This window comes from Pogona vitticeps, chromosome 1 (assembly GCF_051106095.1).
Source record: "Pogona vitticeps strain Pit_001003342236 chromosome 1, PviZW2.1, whole genome shotgun sequence".
Lineage (NCBI taxonomy): Eukaryota > Metazoa > Chordata > Lepidosauria > Squamata > Agamidae > Pogona > Pogona vitticeps.
The window spans coordinates 343655639-343679009 of NC_135783.1; the positions used below are offsets into that span (position 1 = coordinate 343655639).

A 23371-nucleotide genomic window follows, 5' to 3' on the forward strand; every position below is an offset into this window, starting at 1 on the left:
AACCATTCCCTATAAGAAGTCACACAGACCAGGGATGGATTTTTAAACAATAAAAAGAATAAGGTTTATTTTAAATACACACAGAGATAATAAAATGATTAGGTGAATAAAATAAAGTAACGTGGCTTATTCTCACTCATACAAGCATACAGTTTGGTTCACACAGAACCCTTAACTTGAAGCACAGACCCTGAACCTATCAGTTCTGGCTAACCAACAGACACCTGAACCTATCAGGTTGGTACTCTGACACACAGTAGTACCCTGTCTGACACACGGACTCCCACAACAGCTTCTTCTTCCCAGCTGCTGCTTCGTCACCTCCCAGTGTCTCACAGTATCTCTCAGTGTCTCCTAAACTCTCCACACACGCTTCACATATTTATACAGTACAGCCCCTCCTCCTGATGTCCCGCCTTCCACTCCCCATAGGATGGAACTTTCCCTCCAAACCCATGACAGACAGGTAACATCAGTGCTGTATGTAACACCTCCCCTCTTTATAAGTTGTTTTGTAGGGGGAAAGCTAAGGTGCTTTTCACCAAAAAACAACCTGTATAAAATACACAACAACAGTTATACATACCATATTATACTTACTTATACTTACATTCTAAGTTAAACCATAGCAAATAGGCATTTAAACATTTACCATATACATTACATCAATTTACCTTTATTCTTACAAACCAAATTCAAAACCAGGTACATTTAACCTTTTGTCATCATTATATACACATAGTCCATGTTTCTTTCGCCGTCTTCATTCTTCAGGTCTTCTTGATAAGGCGTCAGCAACACAGTTCACTGACCCTCTGACCACCTTCACTTCAAAGTCATAGTCCTGTAGGTTTAAAGCCCACCTCATAAGTTTGCTATTGTGGGTTTTCATTGTCTTTAACCATTGCAATGGTGAATGGTCAGTACACAGAATAAAATGTCTTCCCCAGATGTAAGGCTTGGCCTTCTGGATCGCGTAGACTATGGCCAAACACTCCTTCTCCACGGTTGCCAAATGTCTCTCACCTTTTTGAAGTTTCCTACTCAGGTAGGACACTGGATGCTGGTCACCATTCTCATCCTCCTGGCACAGAACTGCTCCTACCCCGCTGTTAGACGCATCGGTGTAGATGATGAACTCCCGGTCGAAGTCTGGAGCCCGCAGGACTGGATAGTTGATTAGCGCCTCCTTCAACCTCTGGAACGCCGCCTCACAGTCGCTGGTCCACGGGATGCGGTCATCAGCCTTCTTCCTCGTCAGATCGGTCAGCGGAGCCGCAATCTCGCTAAACCTCGGGATGAACTTTCTGTAGTAGCCCACCAACCCAAGAAATGATTTGACCTTTTTCTTGGTGTTGGGTCTAGGCCAATCACGAACAGCTTCTATTTTGGCCTCCAGGGGTTTTATCATTCCTCCCCCTACCATGTGACCCAAGTATTTTATTTCTGGGCTACCCAGCTGACACTTGCTGGCCTTTACTGTTAGCCCTGCTGCACTTAACCTCTGCAGCACTAACTCCAGGTGTATCAGGTGATCTTCCCAGGTATTACTGAAGATCCCTATGTCGTCAATGTAGGCCACTGTAAAGTCACTGAGCCCTGCCAAGGTCTGGTCCATCAGCCTTTGGAAGGTGGCTGGTGCATTTCTGAGACCAAAGCTCAGGACTCGAAACTCATAGAGACCAAAAGGGCTGCAAAAGGCAGTCTTTTCTTGATCCCTGGGATCAATTCTTAATTGCCAATATCCCTTTACCAGGTCCAATGATGAGATGAACCGACAACCCCCTATGGTTTCAATCAGGTTGTCTAGCCTGGGCATTGGGTAGGCATCAGGAGTGGTTACACGGTTTAATTTCCTGTAATCGACACAAAACCTAATGCTCCCATCAGGCTTGTCCACAAGGACTATCGGAGAGGACCAAGGACTAGAAGAGGGGACGATTATGTTCTCCCTCAGCATCTCGTCCAGCTCCTTCCGCACCTTGTCCCTATAGGGTCCCGTTACTCGGTATGGGGATACTGCCTGCGGGGGTGCATCCCCTGTGTGGATCCGATGCATCACTCCCTTCACTATCCCCGGCTTGTTGGAAAACACCTGCTGATATTTACTAAGCAGCATTTTTAGTTCTTGCTGCTGGTCTTGGGTGAGTGCAGGACTGATCTTTACCTCCTCTGGGTTGTATTTTACTTCCCCTCTACCCTCCCAGAAGGGTAATTCAGCTTCCTCACTCTCAGCTGCTTTTATCGCAATTAAAACCCTCTGTTTCCCTCTGTAGTAGGGTTTTAGGGCATTCACATGAACCACCCTCCTTGCTTGGTTCTCCTCCTGCTCTATTAGGTAGTTCAGGTCTGACATCTTGGAAATGACCCTATATGGTCCTGCCCATTTGAGCTGCAGTTTTTTCTCTCTGCAGGGCCTAAGCCAAAGCACTTCCTCCCCTGGGTCAAAGTGTCTCTCTCTAGCTTTGTGGTCATACCATGTTTTCTGTCTGACCTTCTGAGCTTGCAGGTTTTCTGCTGCCAGCTCTAGATTTCTCCTTAGGTCATTCATCAAGGTGTCTATGTATGTCACAACGTCTTGTGGGTCATCCTGGGTGATCTGCTCCCAAATTTGTTTGATCCAATCAAGGGGCCCTTTCACCCCTAAGTGTGCAGCAAACATGTCAGAGTGACCCCTTTGTAAGATCATGGGACGATACTTTTCAGGTACCACCAGCTGACTTCTGATCCCATCTCCCCCTTTTGAGATATTCCTCAGGGTCTCTCTATATAAAATCCCCTTTTTCTCCAGAAATCTCACTGGGGTTTCAGGTGTTAGCTGGGCGTCAGTCACCTGTTCAAAACACTTTTGGAGAGTGGCGTCTGCCTTTTGCTCCTGTCCAAATCTGCTGTCTGTGGTTAAGGTTTCCACCACAGCTTCTGAACTCCCCTCTGCTTCCGTCTCGGGCTCATCATTACCCCCCTGAACTGTCCCCGTGGTGGCTTGTGAGCGTGTAATCACTAGCACCCGTTTCACATGTTCAGCCAGGTCATTTCCCACGAGCACGGCTGCTGGCAGAGTCGATGAAATCGCTAGCCGCCAAGCTCCCCTCCAGCCTTGAAAGTTGACAGGTACCTCCGCGACTGGCAGAGAGATTACCTGCCCCTCAATCCCTGCCACCTTCATGCTCTCATTTGGGATTATAAACTCCCTAGGGATGATATCTGGATGGCACAGGGTTACCTGGGAACAAGTGTCCCGCAGCCCCCTATACTGACGGTCAAGTATTCCTACGTCCACCCCTGCTGTCTCAAACAACTGAGAATCTGTTTTCACCAGCAAGCAGCGCTTTACCTCCACAAGAGGACCATTTTCCTCAGCCTGATCAGCAGAGGTAGCTGTTCCAGACTGAGTAGTCATGGCAACAGGCTCCCTCTGTGACAATGAGCTTTGCTCTTTCTGGACACAGAACACAGCTTTTGGCTTGGTTCCACTAGACTCCTGAGGCACCATTCCTTTTAGCTGCTTTAATTTCTGACACTCTGAGATTAGATGACCCTTTCCCTGACAGAAATAACATTTTCTGGTGTATTTTGATTCTCTCTCATCTTGTTTTGGTTTTCCCTCCAAAATCTGAGGTCTTAGTTTCATGTCTGAGGGCTTCCCTTCACCATGGGCCCCTCCCCCTTGCTGGCTTTTCCCTGGTCCCTGAGAGTACTTGCTGTAGGTTTCTTTGGGTTTACCTACAGATTTCCCCTCACCCAAGGGCTTTCTTATTTGGGAAATAAAATCTGCGATCTCTGCGGCTGCTGCCACAGATTTCGGTTTCCTTTCCCTCACCTGGAATTTCAATTCCCCCTGCAGGACTGAATAGAACTGTTCCAGTGCTATCAAATCTTTAAGCTGTTGAAAGTTCTCTGTCCCCTCCTGCGATAGCCATTTCTCAAGCAGCCTCACCAATTGGGCCCCCACTTGGGTAAAAGTCTGCTCTGGCTTCTTGGTGAGGGACCTGAATCTTTGTCTCAGCTGTTCCGCATTTATCCCATGTCTGGCAAACACCAGTTTTTTAAACTCTGCAAAATCTTTCATCAGTTCCTCAGGCATCTCGGCATAAACCTCAGCCAGGCTACCACTGATTAAAGATCGCATGATGGTCATCTTCTCAGTTTCCCTCACTGAGAAGTCCACAAACGCTCTTTCCACTAGGGAAAAGAACACCTCAGGACAATCTCCCTTGTGGTACACAGGGAATTTCTTCAGGTCAGCTTTAGACAGTTGGCCTCCCTCAGAATCCCTATTGTTATTATTGTTCTGGTTCATCAGTTCCAGTTTTCTTAATTCAAACGCCATTTTCTCTCTCTCCAATCTTTCCTCCATTTCCCTCACCCTCAGTTCATGCTGTTGGGCTAGGAGTATTTTTCTGAGTTCTGGGTCCTGCTCTCCTGTGCTGTCACCTGGCACTGAGCCAAATTCATCCTCAGAACCTTGGTCAATCTGGGGGTCTTTCACTTCACTCATTTCGGCCATCTGGCTTCGAGTCAAGGGCATAATCCCCCCTCAGAACAGGCTGCTTTAAAAGTCAAGCCTCAAAATAAAACGACCACTTTTTTCCTTTTTGCCTCAGAACCAGCTCTCCCTAGAGATTGCTGCTGTTCTTCAGCACTAACTTGCAACAGTATCAAGTCAGAGCCTACCCCCCTCTGCTGGGCCTCTCAGCTGGCAAGCTAGATCACTGTTACTACGCAGTTTTGCCTCAGCTTTTTCCCGCCAAAACTAGGCTGCCTCAGAGCACCTTAATCTAAGTCTCCCCAGTTGGCACGTTCTTCTACTAGCGCACCTCCCCGTGAGGTACACCTAGAAGATTACCTACGCGCCTCAGACTGTCCCTGACTAGACCCCCCTTGCTCTGGGCACACTTGCCAAGGCTTTGCTGGACCACTGGACAACTGGACCAGTCGTATCCCACACGCTGGACACCAATCAATGTGACAAACCCAGACCTACTGGGATATGTCACACAGTTACTAAGCTGCCACCAACCATTCCCTATAAGAAGTCACACAGACCAGGGATGGATTTTTAAACAATAAAAAGAATAAGGTTTATTTTAAATACACACAGAGATAATAAAATGATTAGGTGAATAAAATAAAGTAACGTGGCTTATTCTCACTCATACAAGCATACAGTTTGGTTCACACAGAACCCTTAACTTGAAGCACAGACCCTGAACCTATCAGTTCTGGCTAACCAACAGACACCTGAACCTATCAGGTTGGTACTCTGACACACAGTAGTACCCTGTCTGACACACGGACTCCCACAACAGCTTCTTCTTCCCAGCTGCTGCTTCGTCACCTCCCAGTGTCTCACAGTATCTCTCAGTGTCTCCTAAACTCTCCACACACGCTTCACATATTTATACAGTACAGCCCCTCCTCCTGATGTCCCGCCTTCCACTCCCCATAGGATGGAACTTTCCCTCCAAACCCATGACAGACAGGTAACATCAGTGCTGTATGTAACAAGAACATCTTTTCCGATTCTTCTCACAGGCATTTGTGTGTGCACAGCTGCACACTCACACACATGCACCATTTTGTCTTGGCCTATTTCGAAAACACTGTAAAGGTCCCCTCCTTTACAAAAAATAATGGCGGGTTGTACTTTTATTTATTTATTTATTTATATTTACTTGGATTTTCTATTCTTTTTAATCATTGTTTTACAGCAGGGGTGGTCATTTTCAGCAAGTTTAGGGAACAGTTTTCTGCCTCCCCACCCCAAGGCCATGTAAAGGTTCCCCTTGACATTTAGTTCAGTCATGTCTGACTCTAGGGGGTGGTTCATCCCCGTTTCCAAGCCATAGAGCTTGGTCATGTGGCCAGTGCGACTAGACACAGAACGCCGTGACCTTCCCACCGTGGTGGTACCTATTTATCTACTTGCATTTTTACATGCTTTCAAATTGCTAGATTGGCAGGAGCGGGGACAAGCGATGGGAGCTCACTCTGTCGCGTGGATTCAATCTTACAATGGCTGGTCTTCCGACCTTGCAGCACAGAGGCTTCGGCGGTTTAACCTGCAATGCCACCACATCCCTTAAGGACCATGGCCATGTAATTAATTACTATTAAGGAGTTCTGTGATGCAGTGATTAAATTGCAGTACTGCCATTAAGACTCTGCTTGTGACCGAAGTTCGATCCGAACAGGGTCAGATAGTCGGCTCAAGGTTGACTGAGACTTTTATCCTTCCTAGTTCAGTGAAACAAGTACCTAGGTCAAGAGGAGGGGTGCAATGTGCAGCTTGCATGATTAAATTGTAAACCATCAAGAGAGTGTTTTAAGTACTATGGGGCAATATTGGAGCAGCACATTATTGCTTTAATTATGTGCTCTTGTATAAATTCTGACTTGTGCTGGTCCTTGCCAGAGTGTCCTAGGCGTGAAGTACTTGGAAGTGGTTTACCATACCCTTCTTCTGGTTGTGCTTTAGGACCCATGCCCAAAGGCTGCACAAGCTAGCGGTTCCCCTGGAAGGCACAATGATTTGAAATCAAATTCTTGACCCCTGGCTCCTCAACTGCATAGACAACTTGTTGAGCTGTTCTGCCAACTTACAGATTTTTGTGATACAAAATCCCCAACAACAAAATAAATGAGATCAGAAATGGCTGGAAGTCCACTTTTGGTTTTGAGAAACGATCATTTTGAAGTGTTCATGCAAAAAAAAGGGGGGGGACAACAGATTTGTTTGTTCGTTTGTTCTTTTGTTCATTTGCTCATTCATTCCGTGGCGGATGGTTTTCAGACTCAAGGCAGCTGACGTTGGACTTCTTCTGTCTTTGCAGCGCTCGACACCTCAAATATTATGGTCAAGAAGCAGGTTTTTGAACTCCTGGCTGCTCTATGCATATACTCAGTGGACGGGCACGCTTTGGCTTTGGATGCTCTGGATCATTACAAGGTAAACAGAGAGTCAAACGTAGACTAAAGAGCACAATATAGGAACACTAGAACGGGCCTGAAGCATCAGACCAGAGGTCCTTCTGTCTGGTCCATCGTTCTGTTTTCCAGCATGGCCAGCCTATGAAGAGAATCGCCCGTCTGCTCCCGTGGCCCTTGCTTGCCATCAACTGGTACCGATACTCCCTTCTGTTTCTAGAAAATCCAGTTAATTATTATGTTCAGTTTTACTCTCCGTAAACTGCTACAACAATCATCCTGTGACATCAAGTCAATTCCGACTTCTGGCAGCTGTTTTCAGGATGTTCCAGGTAGAGAATACTCAGGAGTAGTTTACCCTTCTCTTCTTCTAGGAGCCTCCCGAGACTTTGCAGCTTTGCCCCAAGGGGCTGGCTCTCTTCCTAGGAGGCACCAAGGAGAATCCAGGTCCCAACTTCTGGCTCCACAACCACAGACGTCAGCCGTTCAGCTTGCACAGCCATGCAGCAGGAACAGATCTTGGAGATTCCAGTTTTACAGATAGCAGCTTCCAAAATCTCCCAGCTGGCTGAAGGATTCCGGGGGCAAAAGTATAATAATAATAATAATAATAATAATAATAATAATAATAATAATAATAATAATAATAATAATAATAATAATAATAATAATAATAACAACAACAACAACAACAACAACAACAACAACAACAACAACAACAACAACAACAACAACAACAACAACAACAACAACAACAACAACAACAACAACAACAACAACAATGTCCCAAGAGCAGAAAGAGGTGGTCAAGTGAACCATCAGAGTAGAGATCTGGGTGCAATTTTTAAGTTCTTCTGCCCTTCCCAAACCTCCCTGCAACTAAACAAATTAAGATCTAGCCAGAGGGCCCTCCTGAAAGAGCCGTCCCTCAAGGAGGTAAGAGGGAGGGCTTGTAGACAAAGGGCCTTTTCAGCAGTTGCCCCCAGACTATAGAACACCCTCCCAAGTCAGATTCGTCTGGTGCCGACGCTGATGATGTTCTATTCCAGAAGGCTTTTAATTGTAATAATATCAACTGTGGGTCCTGATAGCAATTTTTAGAGTATATATTTTAATTGTATTTTAATTGTTTTATCTTTTTTACTGTATTATAATTGTAGTAAACCCCCCAGAGACCTTTGGGTAGTGTGGGGCGGCATATAAATTAAATAAAAAAATAGCAAACCAATTAGAAAACGTTTGTAATCCAGATTGCCTCCCTCTTTCCTACATTTGCACTCGTGCCCTTTTCACCCTGTGAAGCGAAGCTGTGACACATGTACCTGGAGCCTGGAGAAATACCTTTACCTTTTACCTTCTCCTGCCTGCCTTGTTTTTCATCGCCTTAGGTCAACCACACCAAAATCAGTGGCTATTCTTAAAACATTGGTTAGCCAAGAATGCTCTCAGTTGATGAGGTGCTGTGTGAAGACCCCTTTTTTCTGCCTGCCCCAGATCTTCTACCAATCTATTTCAGTGTCCCCAAATTCTTAGTGTTGTGGGAGTTGCTGCCTACACAGTCGCTGGAGAAAGAGAAATGAAAGTCAAGAGAGTGGGAAATGTTGTGACAGAGGGAGAGTGTTTCCCATAATGGAGGCCTACGTCATGAGAACTTGGTTGCTTTTCAGTTCGTGGAAGAATGGTCGCTTAGCAGCACAGGCACGGCCTTGCTGAACCTTGCCGAACCTCCCACGTTCAGCCCCCGACATCTGCCATTTAAAAGATTACAGGGAACAACCTCTTTCAGCCCGAGGACTGGATTTGGTTTTTTGGGTGTGTACAGATTTTAGAGAGGTTCTAGGAAGCCACATTCCGAAGTTGGTTGGAGACAACGAATAGCATTTTCATTTAACTGGGCAGAGTTGAGTGTTTGGACTACAACTCCCAGAATTCCCCAGCCAAGGGTCATGATGCCTTGGGAGTTTGGGGAATACTAGTCCCCCCCCCAAAAAAAGAGCCAGATCTGCCAGCCCTAAGTGTGCCTCATTCTACCCTAAAGTTTTTACTGCCAGTAAGGAAGCCTTAGAAGATGCTTAGAAAGCACAAAAAACTAAATACTTAGCAATGTTAAAATAGAGAAGGAGGTATGTTGGTCAACACTTAGGGCCAGATTGAGACCCTTGAGAGCTAGATTTTACCCTAGGGTTTAAAGTTCCTAAGTGACAGGGGGAGACCTCTGCTGAGATGCTTGAAGGTTACTGCCAGTCAAAAGAGACCATACTAGTCAGGGCTAAATTCCCAGGTTTTCTGATCTGATATACAAGCCTTGTGGTACAATGCTTAAACTGCAGTAGTGCAGTGAAGACTCAAGACCTGAGTGTGATCCCAACAAGCGCAGGTAGCCAGCTCAAGGTTCACTCAGCCTTCCTTCCCTCCAAGATTTATAAAGAGATGCTGGATAACCCAGCGGTTTAAGTGTCTGGCTGCGGAGCTAGAAGTTGGGAGTTTGATTCCCCCGTTGTACCTCCCTGACACAGCTGGACTTGATGATCCATAGGGTCCTTTCCAGCCCTATGGATTATTATTATTTTATTATTATTATCAAATTGAGTAGCCAGCTTGCTGGATGTGTGTGCAATAATTAAATTAGAGCTTTCAACGCTTTGGTGGTGGTATATAAGCAGCATTCTTTCCTTTGATGTAATGAAGCTTTACATGTTCCTGCTTCTTCTTGAATGTGAATGACAGATTTTGATTCACCGTGTCTGTGATTTGCCTTATTTCTCCCCCAGACAGTGAAAAACCAACAGTACCGGTTCAGTGTGGTCATGAACGAACTCTCAGCCACCGACAATGTGCCGTATATGATAACGCTCCTGGGTGCCATCAATGCAATCATATTAGGGATGGAAGAACTAAGAGCAAGGACACAACTTCGGAATGAGTTCATTGGTAAGGGTGGTTCATGATGTGTTGCATGGGCAAGGCAGATAGCTCTGCTTTTAGACTCTCCAGAGTACCTCAGAATAGGGGATACACTCATAACATTTTTTCAGCAGGTAACTTAAATTATAATTTCTAACTAGAGGAAATTTCCTTTCTAGAGATGGAAAATGTTCCATTTTAGACTACACCCTCCAAAATCCAAGAGCCAGAATGGCTGTTGATATGTGAGGTTGTAGTCCAAATACAGTGGTGCCTTGCATAATGAGTGCACCGTTTAACGACGAATCCGCATAGCGATCTGTTTTTTTAGATCGCTAATGCGATCGCATTGCAATGTTTTAATGGGTAAGGAGTTTTTCTCATATCACATATCAGTGATGGCTATCTGCTAGGAGAATGTACTTTGAGGTGCACAAAATGGTCACTCCATCACTCAAGGGTTGGGGGTCTTCTTGAAAAAAAAAAACATTCAGGGTATGGGTTCCTCACAGGCAACTTCAAGGAACTCTAATGTGGCTCTTTAGTCTCCACATCCCTTTTTTAAAAAATGAAAAACCAGTTCAAGAACTCCTCTTTGAGGCAGTTTTCCCATGTTTTGAGAGGATCTCAGGAGTGGGTGTTGGTGCGTGTGGGTGTTTGCAGGACCCCAGGAACCAAAATGTGAAATTGGACATGGGGTCCCCATGGTCCAGAGATGAGCCTGTGCAACCCCCAGATCTCTGGAGATTGTCACCCCGTAGATACAGCATGGCTGCCTACAACAGATGAAAGACAGTGCTACAAATTTATATGACTTTTCTTCCATGGGTTCAAGGGTTGGGGACCTCCTGGAAATAAATTCACAGCATGACAGCAGTGGGCAACCCCACGGGCAACTTGAAGGAACCCCAATGTGGCCCGTAAGCCCCTCCAAAAAAATCCCTTTAAAAACCTATCATGTTCTTCACCTGCCAACACCTTGTTGGCCACATCCCAAAATAATGGAGACAACCACCAAGGATCACTAGAAGGTCAAATCAAAGTTGCCTTTGTTTTTGCTTTGATCCCCTGTTATTCACCAGAACCACAAATGAGTTTCAAAATGAAGACGTGTACAGTATCTCTGATTCTCAGGTCCACTAATTGCATTTTCTCCCCTGTACTAAATCAATTAAGCTTTGCTTAAAAAAAAGTTAAAGCTGCATTCCTGAAGATTTCATTAGGATGCTTGAAACGACTTGATAATTCCATTACTTGAATTTGATGCTGAACCTTCGTCAGACAGGTCTAGCACAACGTATTCCACTCAGCTGTTTTGGCCCTCAACCATTTAGGCGAGAATGAATCTGTCTGGATTATCAACCCATCAAATAACTTTTGATTTATTATTCCATTTCCGTATATTAATTGGTAGTTTCCAGAAAAGGCTTTTCTTCCCCTTTATTGTCACTCCTTCTGCATAAGCCAAGAAACATGTTTCATCCTATTAATGGATTTGAAAATTTTACCCCCAGTAAAATGTCCAGGAGACTGTATTGTAAACATTTCTTGTCTTTTCCTGCTTACAGGTCTCCAGTTACTGGATATTTTAACCAAGCTGCGGTGAGTTTTTGACATATAGCTGAGGTCTGTTTTACAGCTGTGTAAATGAAGCACGCATAATGTTGAGGGAAGCACTTTCTTAGCAGTACAAATCTTCCGGCCAACCATTACATCTTGGTTACTTCTTTCTGTTGTCACCCATTTTGAATGACATATTTAACATTAACCACTACCAGGGCTGTTGACACGATCGCTCCTAAACGCCCTCTCCATTGCAGATTGCGACTGACCATTACCAGGGCAAGGGCTGCTAGTTGAGCTTACTTCGCTGTCTGGATAAGCAAAGCTTCAAATCAGCAGCTGGAAAACTTCCGTATAGTACGCGATCTATCTGGAATTGGGCTCAGTGATAGGCCTCCCACTAGCATTTCACCTGACCAATTTGCTGCATTTTTAAAAAATCTAAAGTGGAGGCCATCCGCCAGGATCTTTCTCCTTTTTTGAAAACAGTACATTGAGCAGAAATGTCCATCGCTCTACCTTGCCCGATGAGATGTAATATCTTTCAGCCTGCAACGTCAGATATGGTGGACGGGGTGCTTGGTCGCTATCGTGCCACCACTTCCTCTCTTGACCCTTGTCCGGCCTGGCTAGTCAAAGCAGCCAGGCCTGTGACAACTAAATGGGTCACTGCAATGATTAATGGGTCTCTCCAGGAGGGCAAGGTTCCCCTTGTCCTCAAAGATAAACTCATTAGGAAGAAACCAAATTTGGCGGCAAACAACATTGGCAATTATAGGCCCGTCGCCAATGTTTCTTTCCTCAGCAAAGTGGTAGAGAGGGTGGTGGCTGACCAGTTCCAGGGTCTTTTGGATGAAACCAATGCCCTGGGTCCATTCCAGTCAGGCTTCAGGCTGTGCCACGGCACAGAAACGACATTGGTTGCCCTGTTTGATGACCTGTTGAGGGAGGTCGACGGGGCAAAATGTCTCTGTTGGTCCTCCTTGATATCTCAGCCACCTTTGATACCATCGACCACGGTATCGTCCTGGGGAGGCTCTCCAAGCTGGGAATTGGTGGTCTGACGCTTGCCTGGCTCCGATCCTTCTTGGAGGACCATCCTCAGAGAATACAGCTTGGGGAAAGTGTATCGGCCCCGTGGAGTCTCAATTGTGGGGTTCCGCAGGGCTTGATTATCTCCCCAATGCTATTTAACATCTATATGAGGCTGCTGGGAAGGGTCATCAGGGGGGTGTGGGGCTTCGTATCATCAGTATGCTGATGACACCCAGGTCTACATCTCCTTTTTTCCAACAACAGTGGATGCCGTTTTGGCCCTTCAGCTCTGCCTGGAGGCCATATTGCAGTGGATAAAGGTGAACAGACTGAGGCTGGACCCGGACAAGATGGAGGTCCAGAGGGTGGGTGGCCCTGCCATCGGTGGTTTGGGAAACTCCCTCTCTTTTGGGGGAGTGACTCTCACCACAAAGAGTGAAGTTCACAGCTTGGGGTTCCGTCTGGATCCAGCACTCACCATGGAAACCCAGGAGCGTCAGTGGTGTCTGCTCTGCCTATTTCCATCTCAGGCAGATTGCCAAGCTGCGTCCCTATCTTGATGTTAGGGCATTCACCACTCTGGCCCATGCGCTTGTCGCCTTAAGATTAGACTACTGTAATGCGCTCTATGTAGGGCTACCTTTGAGATTGATGCGGAAGCTTCAAATGGTGCAGAACATGGTGGCCAGACTTCTCACTGGGGTGAGAAAACATCAGCATATCTCCCCCACTCTGCCCACCCTGCATTGGTTGCCCATTTGTTTCCACATTGATTTCAAAGTATTAATGATGACATATAAAGCCCTGAACAGTTTAGGACCTCGATATCTAGTAGAATGCCTCCTCCCACCTAGATCTACCCAAATCACTTGTTCTAGCCAGGACGGGCGGCTGAGGGGCCTAACGCCGAGGGAGGCCTGGAGAGAAAGCACAAGAAACCGGGCCTTCTTGGCAGTGGCCCCTCACCTCTGGAACAGCCTGCCTTCAGAAATTTGTCTGGCTCCCTCACTGGGTGTTTTTAAGAGCAAACTTAAGACCTGGCTCTTTAGGTAGGCCTTCCCTCCTGTCATCATCTAATTTATTTCTTGCTGTTTTCAATTATATTAATTTTTTTTATTTTATATTGTTATTATTTTATGGATCGCTGTAGCTGCCCAGAGTAGGCTTCGGTCTAGATGGATGGGGTATTAGATAGATAGATAGATAGATAGATAGATAGATAGATAGATAGATAGATAGATAGATAGATAGATAGATAGATAGATAGATAGATAGATAGATAGATAAGAAAGAAAGAAAGAAAGAAAGAAAGAAAGAAAGAAAGAAAGAAAGAAAGAAAGAAAGAAAGAAAGAAAGAAAGAAAGAAAGAAAGAAAGAAAGAAAGAAAGAATTGGGTACTCCAGGAATTGTAGGCAATTTTTTAAAAAGTCATGTTTCACACTTCTGGCTCAAGCACACATTCAGTGCACATAAATATCCAGTAGAATGTTGACCTTGATCTGTCCATGATTTACTGGACTGTCCTTAGTTGCATTCATAAGGAGAACATCTCTATTACTGATTGACGTTTTCTATTGCTTTATGAGTATGTTTTCATGGGGATAACCACAATATTCTCAAACCTGCAAACTTCCTTTCTCCGACACTTTTAAGGTTGTTAAACTATAAAGATGTTTCTTTAAAAATGTGTGATTTGGATGCATAGACACATGTTATCAGTGAGAGATAGGAATAATGAGCAGTTTGAGAACATCCATTTTATTTGAAATGAATGCATTTTTAAATTGAGGGTAATGCTAAAATGTGTGACTTTGGTCTCTGTTCAGAGACATAGAGGATGTGGACCTGATTATTCAGTGTGAGGCATTTGAGGAAGCCAAAGCTGAGGATGATGAAGAACTGTTAAAGATATGTGATGGGATTGACATGAGCAACCATCAAGAGGTTTTCTGTTGTCTGTTCAACAAAGTGAGTACCTTTCAATGCAACTTTTATATATTTGTTTGATTTAAACACTTCTGCTTTTTTAAAAAAACTGAAATTGGCTAGTACATACTTATTACAAACTGTATGAGACTTCAGTATTTCTTGGACTTCACCCTCCAGAGTTCACCACAAATTCCCCCAATCAGAATTCTGAAATCAAAGTCCTGACAGGTGTTTCGAGTTCTTACAGGTGGTAAATTAAGGCTCCTGTAGCCATTTTTCATCCTCCAGAGAGGACAGACAGATGGGTGGGGCTTAGCTTCATGAGAGCTGAAAGGAATTTGGGGCCTGGTAGTCTCTTCCCATTAGACTTTGCACAGGGTGACTCTCAAAAATGCTTCAGTTCCACCTGCAAGAACAAAACAAAACAAGTTACATCAATAATTTCTTGACTGGGAAATTTGATTGACTTTTACAGCCATCATCACTCCTGGTTAAACTTTCACTTCTGAGTTTAAAATAGCATAGATTCAATGCCAGAAGAGTGATATATGCTAAGGATAGCCGTTGAATTTGTGTGTGGGTATTTTATTTTTCAGGTGAGCAGCTTCCCAGTCTCAGTCCAACTGCTGTCCATTCTCCAGAGTCTCCTGCATCTTGAACCTTCCCATCGCTCCAGCCTCTTGCTATGGGAATCCTTAGAAATCTTAGTAAACAGAGCCATCTTGCTTGCCAATGACAGTAAGTCTGAAACACACTCTGTTTGGTGGTGCAGAACATGTAGAATAAATATAGACCTCAGTGCAATACAGGTGGAGGATGTGATTCTTTTTGCAATTTATCCATGCATAACTGAAATTATGGAAAGACTGGTAAGAAATTGCCACTAATTAATGAGGTGACATTCATGTTCCTGGTCACATGACAGTCCTGTGACCTTCTACATGACTAGGAATGTGACTGGCACCTTATCAGCTAGCAGCAATTGACTGCTGCAGCTTACAAAGTTTATGTATGCTAAATCATCAGTAAGATTCAGACCAAAATGTTTGATATTTAATCCTGTACGTAACTGAAGCTGTGTTAACTATGTAGGGAATGCTACTTCTGGCAGGCCTGTGTTTAAAGGAAATTCAATAGAAGAGAAAATTATAAGAAATATATAACCTCATGGTGATATTTCTCTGCACATTATGGTGAATTTCCCCCTTTTCACTACTTTTTCCCAGCGTGCTTTAGCCTGTGAGCCAAACTGATGGGAGGGATACACCCTCAAGAACTCTTCCTTAAGACGTCAGCTCTGTCGTATGTCATCTTGCATCTGTTATTTTTTTAGATGCCATTTTTAGATGCTCCAGAAGAAGCATAAGATTGGTTGTTGTGGATTTTTCAGGCTCTTTGGCCGTGTTCTGAAGGTAAAAATAAAATACCCACACACAAACCTTTAGAACACAGCCAAAGAGCCCGAAAAACCCACAACAAGCATAAGATTATTCTCTTACAATGCACAGACAGACCTGTTGGAGAGAGAAGGAAAGAGAGAGTGCGTAAAATGACTGAAGCAAGAGCTCATTGTTTGTTTCATTTTATGAAAGTGGCATACTTTGCTTCCATCACAAAGGCCGCAGAATCATGATCCCAGGCAACGCATCATGAGCTAAGCTAGGAGAAATCAGAACTCTCCTTCTGCAGTGGCGATCTGAAGTTGGCTTTTCCCTTCAAGCTCATGCAGAGTTTTCCACCTGAAAGGCTTCCTGTGCAGAAAGGCAAAAGATGGGTGGTGGTGGGCAGAAAGGGAGAGAACACAGATCTGCTGGAATCACAGCCATGTCAGATCCATGTTACACCTGCAATGCAGAGAGAAATGCTGATCAGCTTTAAAACCCACCTTAAACTTTCCCTTCCCCTTGTTTGCGCACATAGACCTGCAGTGGTGATGGTCATAGTTCAAATTATGTGCATCTCTCCTGCAATTCCTGCAGATTGTAAAGGATTCTGGGGTCCAGCTAAAGACCCTCATTTTTGCACGGGGTGGTTTGGAAAGGGATGTTGAGCCTAATTGGCACATGAATTGAATGTGCACGTTACATCCCCTTCCTATACTCATTATTTGTCTTCTCATCAGAGTGCTACAGGAACAGCATTAGAAAATGATCGTGCCTGACTGGTGGGGCTAACACGTTACTTTGCACCTGCACCTAACCCTGTTGGGGGGGGGGGAACCAGGCACCCCTGGAAAAGGCTATCCTATAACTTAGAAGTTTAGCTATCCGACTGCAGAGTTAGGGGTTAGGAATTCAGTTCCCCGCTGTGCCTACTTGACAGGGGCTGGAATTGATGATCCATAGGGTCGTTTCGAGCTCTGCACTTTTAGGATGATGATGATGATGATGATGATGATGATGATGATGATGATGATGATGATGATGATGATGATGATGATGATGATGATGATGATGATGAAAACATCTATGCCATGTGTAAAGCCCTGGGTTATAATTGGTCTAATTCTTCTTAGAGATTTGTGTCACTGAACTTAGCTTTTGCACCATGGCCCTGAAAAGGTTATTTTTAAAAATTAATTAATTAATTAATTAATTAATTAATTTGTTTGTTTGTTTGTTTGTTTGTTTGTTTGTTTATTTATTTATACCCCGCCTATCTGGTCATTTCACTTCAAGAGCTACTGGATTGTGCATCTTTATAAAATTAGATTGCTATGTTTATAAGGAAAGATCTGAATTGCTTTTAAATGGCCAACATCCTGTTACTGGGCATAGTAAATCTCACTGAATCAGTGGGGGTTTGGAGAGCCAACTTTTCTGTAACTTCCATTGTTTCAAATGGGCTTACTCTAACTGCGACTTATGTTACCATAGAAGTCACTGTTAGAGTAGACCCACTTAAATCAATGGAACCTACAGAGGAATTGACTCATTAAATCCCCATTGATTCCATAGGTCGCCCCTAGTGTGATTTACTTTGCTAAGCAACAGGATTTTGACCATTATGTTCAGTGCCTCTTCCACATGTCTACACTTGTCTGAATTGTTTTGCAGTAGAAGGCAACAGTGTGGAAGAAGTCATGGAGAGACTGTTGTCCATCAAGAAGCGCCCAAAGAAAAGAAGTTCAGAAATCAGAAGAATGACCAGCAAAGCAGATGAGAGTACCCAGACCAATGAAGATCTGGGAGGACATTCAAATGCCATCCAGAGCTTCTCGGCAGTGAACTGCTCTTCAAGTGCCCTGCCCAACTCACAGCCACCAGATGTGCCTGAGAAAGTTACGCTATCCCAGCTGCTGCCTTGCTCAGCTTCACCAGGACAAACTCCATCTCCATCTAGTGGTCTTCCAACTCCACCTCCTCCTCCTCCACTCCCTGGAGCACAGCAACTTCCACCTCCTCCACCACCACCACCACCTCTCCCTGGCATGAATGAGATGCCACCTCAGGCTCCTCCACTGCCTGGGGTGACAGGGATCCCCCCACCTCCACCGCCTTTGCCTAGTACAACCATGATCCCACCGCCTCCGCCACTGCCAGGCATGCCACCCCCACCTCCACCTCTACCTGGCATGACAGGGATCCCTCCTCCTCCTCCACTCCCAGGTATGCCACCCCCACCTCCACCTCTACCTGGCATGACAGGGATCCCTCCTCCTCCTCCACTCCCAGGTATGCCACCTCCTCCTCCCCCATTGCCTGGCATGACAGGTGTCCCACCTCCTCCCCCATTGCCTGGCATGGCAGGTGTCCCACCTCCTCCACCTCTAGGAGGCAACGTGGAGGAGGTCATTGTCGCACAGGTTGACCATTCCCTTGGATTTGCCAGACCCTTCCGCAAGAAGGTGAAGCCTCCAACCTTGAGGATGAAGAAACTCAATTGGCAGAAGCTCCCTTCCAATGTGGTGAGAGGTAGGCTCGTCCGCACCCTCCCCCCCGGTTGAACCAGTACCTACAGTATGTTAAGGTCTCCCTCTGCCATCTTGTTTCATGCTTGCTTCGTCTGAATCGCAGAAGTTAGAGCAGGACCTGCTTAGCGGTGGCACAAACATTATGGTGCTCCCTTTGATTCTCATGTTATCAGTTCCCTTGCAGATTTCTTTTCAGGTGCAACGTAACATTAAACTATAGGTGAGGCTTCCCTGATCTGTTTAGAATTAGGAGAAAAGAAAGCATTCGGTGCATTGTGTTATTCCCTGTGTGATCTTCTTCCACCAAAAGCAATTTTAAAACGTTTCAGATGAAATCTTTTGAGGTATCTGGATAATGCCTACAGAGTTTGCCATGGAGAAGAACATCTGCCTCTTTGAAGGTTGCTCCCAGTTTTAAGTTAAATCCATTCTGAAGAGCATGTGGATTAGGGAGCTTCAATGGCTGTGAAACCAGGGTCTTCTTTGGAATGTCTAAGACATCTAAAATATGGATCTCCATATTTTCTTGGACTACAACTCCCAGAAATCCTGACCAACACAAATAGTGGTGAAGGCATCTGGGAGTTGCAGTCGAAGAACATCTTGGGACCCAAGGATGGAAACCACTATTCTAGATTCTTGGGGGTAAAAATTGAGCTCTACCAGGTTCGGTCCCAGTTTTGGATACTGAGATCCACAATATAAGCCTCAGACCCTCAGATCCATGAACTTGCTGTTCTGCTGTTGGATTTGCATAGGGCCAAGATTCAGTGTCGGGTAAGATCGGTCAATGTGTTACACTCCAGATCAGAGGTGGACAAAATGCAGCTCACTGACCACATGCGATCTCTAGGGCCATGTAATAACACCCCAGCATCCCGCCCCCTTTGTATTTTTTATATGTTGACCCTTGGATGGGTCAAGGGGGCAGTTCAGTTTTAAAAGCCCAATAATTTTAGTGAAAGCCATTTTCAGCCATTTAACAGAAACCCATTATAGCAACCTGTAGAAGGTATAATTTTATTTAGATGTGTGCAGGGCTGGCAATGGGAGGACCTTTCGCAGGTCATTAATTCATAGGGTCACCTTAAGTTGGAAGCAGTTTCATGGCACCTAACAACAACAAAGCTTGGGTAATTGTGATCTTTTTTTCTCCCTGTTGGCTTGGTGTCCAATCCCCTTCCCCAGTACAAATGCTTGAGTGAACACTTATCATTTTTGAAGGGACGTATTTAAAGTGAAAGTGTCCAGCTGCCATCAAATGTAATGCTTTGTGTCTTCTAGAAGGTCACTCCATGTGGGCTTCGGTAACCAGCAGTAGTGAAGAGACCATTGAGCCAGACTATACAAGCATAGAACAGCTGTTTTGTTTCCCACAAGCGAAGCCCAAGTCAAAAGAAGCAGCTCCAGTGAAGACAGAACCAAAAGAGGTAGGATCATGCTCTGTTTACCCCCAGCCTTCCTGAGTGAATTAAACAATCCAAAGTCTGGATTATCTGCTGATATTCTGAGAACTCAAGTGCAGCTACTCAAAGCAACAGGTTAAGACCAGAATCCTGTTAGTTACATCTCTGACGTAACCCAATTGGCAGAAACTTCAATGGCAAATAGTCACTGGTTAAGAAGTTAGTGTGGGCATTTGCTATTTCATACCAAATGTTGTAACTCAGTGCACAGAAAATGCCTACGCTGACTAAAATTGTGGCAGTTAGTTTCTGAAATTTGATAATACTGTTGATAACACCAGTGTTAATATATAATTCAGTTATTTAGAAACAAACTGTTTTATGAACGTGGGATATTGTGCTTCTGTAGCAACTATTCAAAAAGCCACGGAATGGCCTGATATCACTGCACAATATTGTGTCTGCATTGCCAGCTGGAAAAAGGATGCCAAGCTTTACATAAGAAAAGGCAGCCTGAATGTTGACAACACCATTGCAATAGTAAAGATGGTCTACAGGATACCCTCTTGTGCTCATTACAATTCACAAAGTAAATGGATTTTTCCACACAAGGAAAAATCCCAGAAGCTGACCCCTTTTTTTTTCATCAGTTAGCCACTTCTTGTCCAAGCACAAAGCAATTGTCAGGGCTGTTTTTCAACAAGTGTGAGTGGTAGTGAGCACATGAGGGTATCCTGTAGACCATCTTGACTGCTAGGGTTGCCCTAGTTTTTGAATTGCCTTCTGGAATGCTGAATTGGTCTCTTACACAATAAGGATTGCTGCATGCTTGTGTAGCAATAATAATCAAAGTAGGACTAGCAACCTATTGGAAATTTAGGCTGGTATTGCGTGTGTTTTCATCAACCATTGGAATGAATTGCTGCTGTTTGAGAAGTTGCTGCTTGCATTGCTAGTTGCATGCCACATGTGCAACTTGGCACACAACCAGGAATGAGAGCAGGAACTTCTCCATGATTAGAAATGCACCTTCACAATTGATGCAAATACTTGTATGCCATTGTAAACCCTTAATAAAATTTTGGCCAATGGAAATAGAATAAAAAAGACAGAAGACCTTGGTGTCTTCTATTGATGTTAGAACAAGCAAGACTTGCATTAAAGCAAATGACCAGCTGAGCAGCTCAAAGAAAATAGCTGCCATGTCCAATACAAATGAAACGTTTAGAAATCTTGTCCTTTTGGAATCTACAGTGGATATAAAAACTTTACACACTCCCATTAAAATGTCAAGTGTCTTGATATAAAAAAATGAGACAAAGATAAATCATTTCAGAACTTTTTCCACCTTTAATGAGACCTATGAACTGTACAACTCAGTTGAACAACGAACTGAAATCTTTTAGGGGGAGGGAAGTAAAAATAAAAAACTGAAATAACATATTGGAAAGGGATACAAATTTCCACATGGAAAGAAAAATAAAATGAAAGCCCAAAGTCTCACAAACTGGTAGAAGCAAAACGTGTGACAATATTGTAAGTTGTGTTCAGAAAAATGAAGCAAAATCAAGATGTGAAATTTTTCCACACATAACACACGATGCAGTGATCTTTCTATGACTAAGTACAGTAGCTGTGGGTGGTTTTCCTACACATATCACCTTAACAAAACGGGCTCCCGTTCATTTAAGGTGACATGAGAGTTCTGCTGATCCAGCATGAGTCCACGGGGGAAGAAGGAAAAAGCTGCCATAGTAACTTTTGCACACACATTTGTTAAGACTAACCTCAAGTGTTTCATTTTTCTAGATCACCTTTCTGGATTCCAAGAAGAGCCTCAACTTGAACATCTTCTTGAAGCAATTTAAGTGGTGAGGTGCTGCAAAAGAACAAAAAAAACCCCAAACATATAAGATTGAGAAAAATTGCACCCTTCATCAATCCTACCTAAGAGTGACATTCTGTATGTATAATTCGTATGATAGATTTGGAAGAGCCAGAACCCCAGTGAGCTTCCATTCTTTAAACCGTGAAGACAGAAAGCCACTAGAGCTTTGGGAGGTTTATTGCACTAGTGGCTGACAGGGATGGAGCTTGATACTGAAAGAACTGGGCAAGTTTAGTCTTGAGAAATGAAGACCAGGGAGGGGGGGGATATGATAGCATTTTTCAAATACTTGGAATGTAATCATACAGAGGAAGGGCAAGATCTGTTCTCAGTCATCCGAGAGTGCAGGGCACATAATGATGGGCTCCAGCTACAGGAAGCCAGATTTAGGCTGAATCTCAGGAAAAATGTCTTAGCTGTTAGAGCAGTACAACAATGGAACCAGTTACATCCAGTGCTGGAGACGTTCAAGAGAAAACTAGACAACCATTTTTCAGATCTACTTTGATTTGGATTCCTGCTTAAGCAGTGGGTTGGACTTGATGGCCTTATAGGTAAAGGTAAAGGCTCCCCTTGACATTTAGTCCAGTCGTGTCCGACTCTAGGGCACGGTGCTCACCCCCATCTCCAAGCCGTAGAGCCAGCGTTTGTCCGTAGACAGTTTCTGTGGTCATGTGGCCAGCATGACTAGACACAGAACGCCGTGACCTTCCCACCGTGGTGGTACCTATTTATCTACTCGCATTTTACATGCTTTCGAACTGCTAGGTCAGCAGGAGCTAGGACAAGCGACGGGAGCTCACTCCGTCGCGTGGATTTGATCTTACAACTGCTTGGTCTTCTGACCTTGCAGCACAGAGGCTTCTGTGGTTTAACCCGCAGCACCACCATGTCCGCCACAATGGCCTTATAGTCTTAACTCAATTATTCTGTGATTCTATACAAAATAGCAAAAAGAAACACATCCATTGGGGAGCACCCTTCTCTCCCACCAGTACCAGCTGGGCATGACACCTCTTGAGGCGTGGCACAGCATGAGTGGGTGGTAATCCTTTCCACAGCAGAGGAGTGACCACAACTTTGCCAATACGTTCCTTTGAGTGGCTTCAGAATTCTAATCATATGAGAAAGGGGCAAACTGAACTGAATGATTATGAGAAAGAGTTAGGAGATAGTCCTCTTCCTCCAAATTCTCCATGCAGAATTTTATACCTCTGTTGAATACTGATGACCTCTAATCAGTCTCTTTCATCCGTAGCTCAAATGAAGAGGTAATTGACATGATTCAGAAAGGTGACAGAACAAAGTTTGACGTTGAGGTTCTCAAGCAGCTGCTGAAGCTCCTGCCGGAAAAACATGAAGTAAGAATTCTTAATACCAAACAAGCATATTCTTGCTTAGCTTCTTGTTTGTGTCACTGTGGCTGTATTTGGCGATCATAACAAGCTGTAATATTGTATACTTCGAGGAAGAAAACCGTGGATTTATCCTGCCCTCCATTGTTGCTAAGATGGCTATGGAAAAGGACTCAGAAGCATTTTCATGTAGAAACATTTATTTATTTATTTACTTACTTACTAACTTACTTACTTACTTACTTAAAAATAGTGTAGCCTTCCTTTCTCCTTAAAAGGGACCCAAGACAGCCTACAATAGTTAAAATACACTTTTTATGTTGGTAACAATGAGTATACAATACTAAATGAATACCAGAAACATGAGCAACATCAAAATGCATTGAGTGCAGTAAAAACTCTATTCAGACAGCCATTCACTCAGGTAAAGCTTGCCTGATGAGAAAGGTCT

General features: G+C 44.2%; 2 protein-coding genes across 3 annotated transcripts in view; both read left to right on the forward strand.

Annotated features, from left to right (window-relative positions):
- The window catches only part of LOC140703260 (inverted formin-2), a 74171-nt gene extending 52489 nt beyond the window's left edge, over positions 1 to 21682 (forward strand). The window contains exons 3-10 of one of the 2 annotated variants that reach the window (XM_072986737.2): positions 6834 to 6949; positions 9699 to 9858; positions 11400 to 11433; positions 14256 to 14397; positions 14955 to 15096; positions 17415 to 18272; positions 19556 to 19701; positions 21487 to 21682. In XM_072986737.2, coding sequence (XP_072842838.2) covers positions 6834 to 6949; positions 9699 to 9858; positions 11400 to 11433; positions 14256 to 14397; positions 14955 to 15096; positions 17415 to 18272; positions 19556 to 19701; positions 21487 to 21552 — 1664 coding nt within the window. In that variant the 3' untranslated portion in view covers positions 21553 to 21682. Of the gene's footprint in view, positions 1 to 6833; positions 6950 to 9698; positions 9859 to 11399; positions 11438 to 14255; positions 14398 to 14954; positions 15097 to 17414; positions 18273 to 19555; positions 19702 to 21486 lie in introns of those variants that run through there. The other variant, XM_072986738.2, reaches the window with a different exon arrangement.
- LOC110069790 (inverted formin 2) overlaps positions 21491 to 23371 on the forward strand; it is a 29093-nt gene continuing 27212 nt past the window's right edge. The window contains exons 1-2 of the mRNA XM_020777343.3: positions 21491 to 21548; positions 22824 to 22926. Of these exons, the coding sequence (XP_020633002.3) occupies positions 22846 to 22926 (81 nt within the window). The 5' untranslated portion in view covers positions 21491 to 21548; positions 22824 to 22845. The remainder of the gene's footprint in view (positions 21549 to 22823; positions 22927 to 23371) is intronic.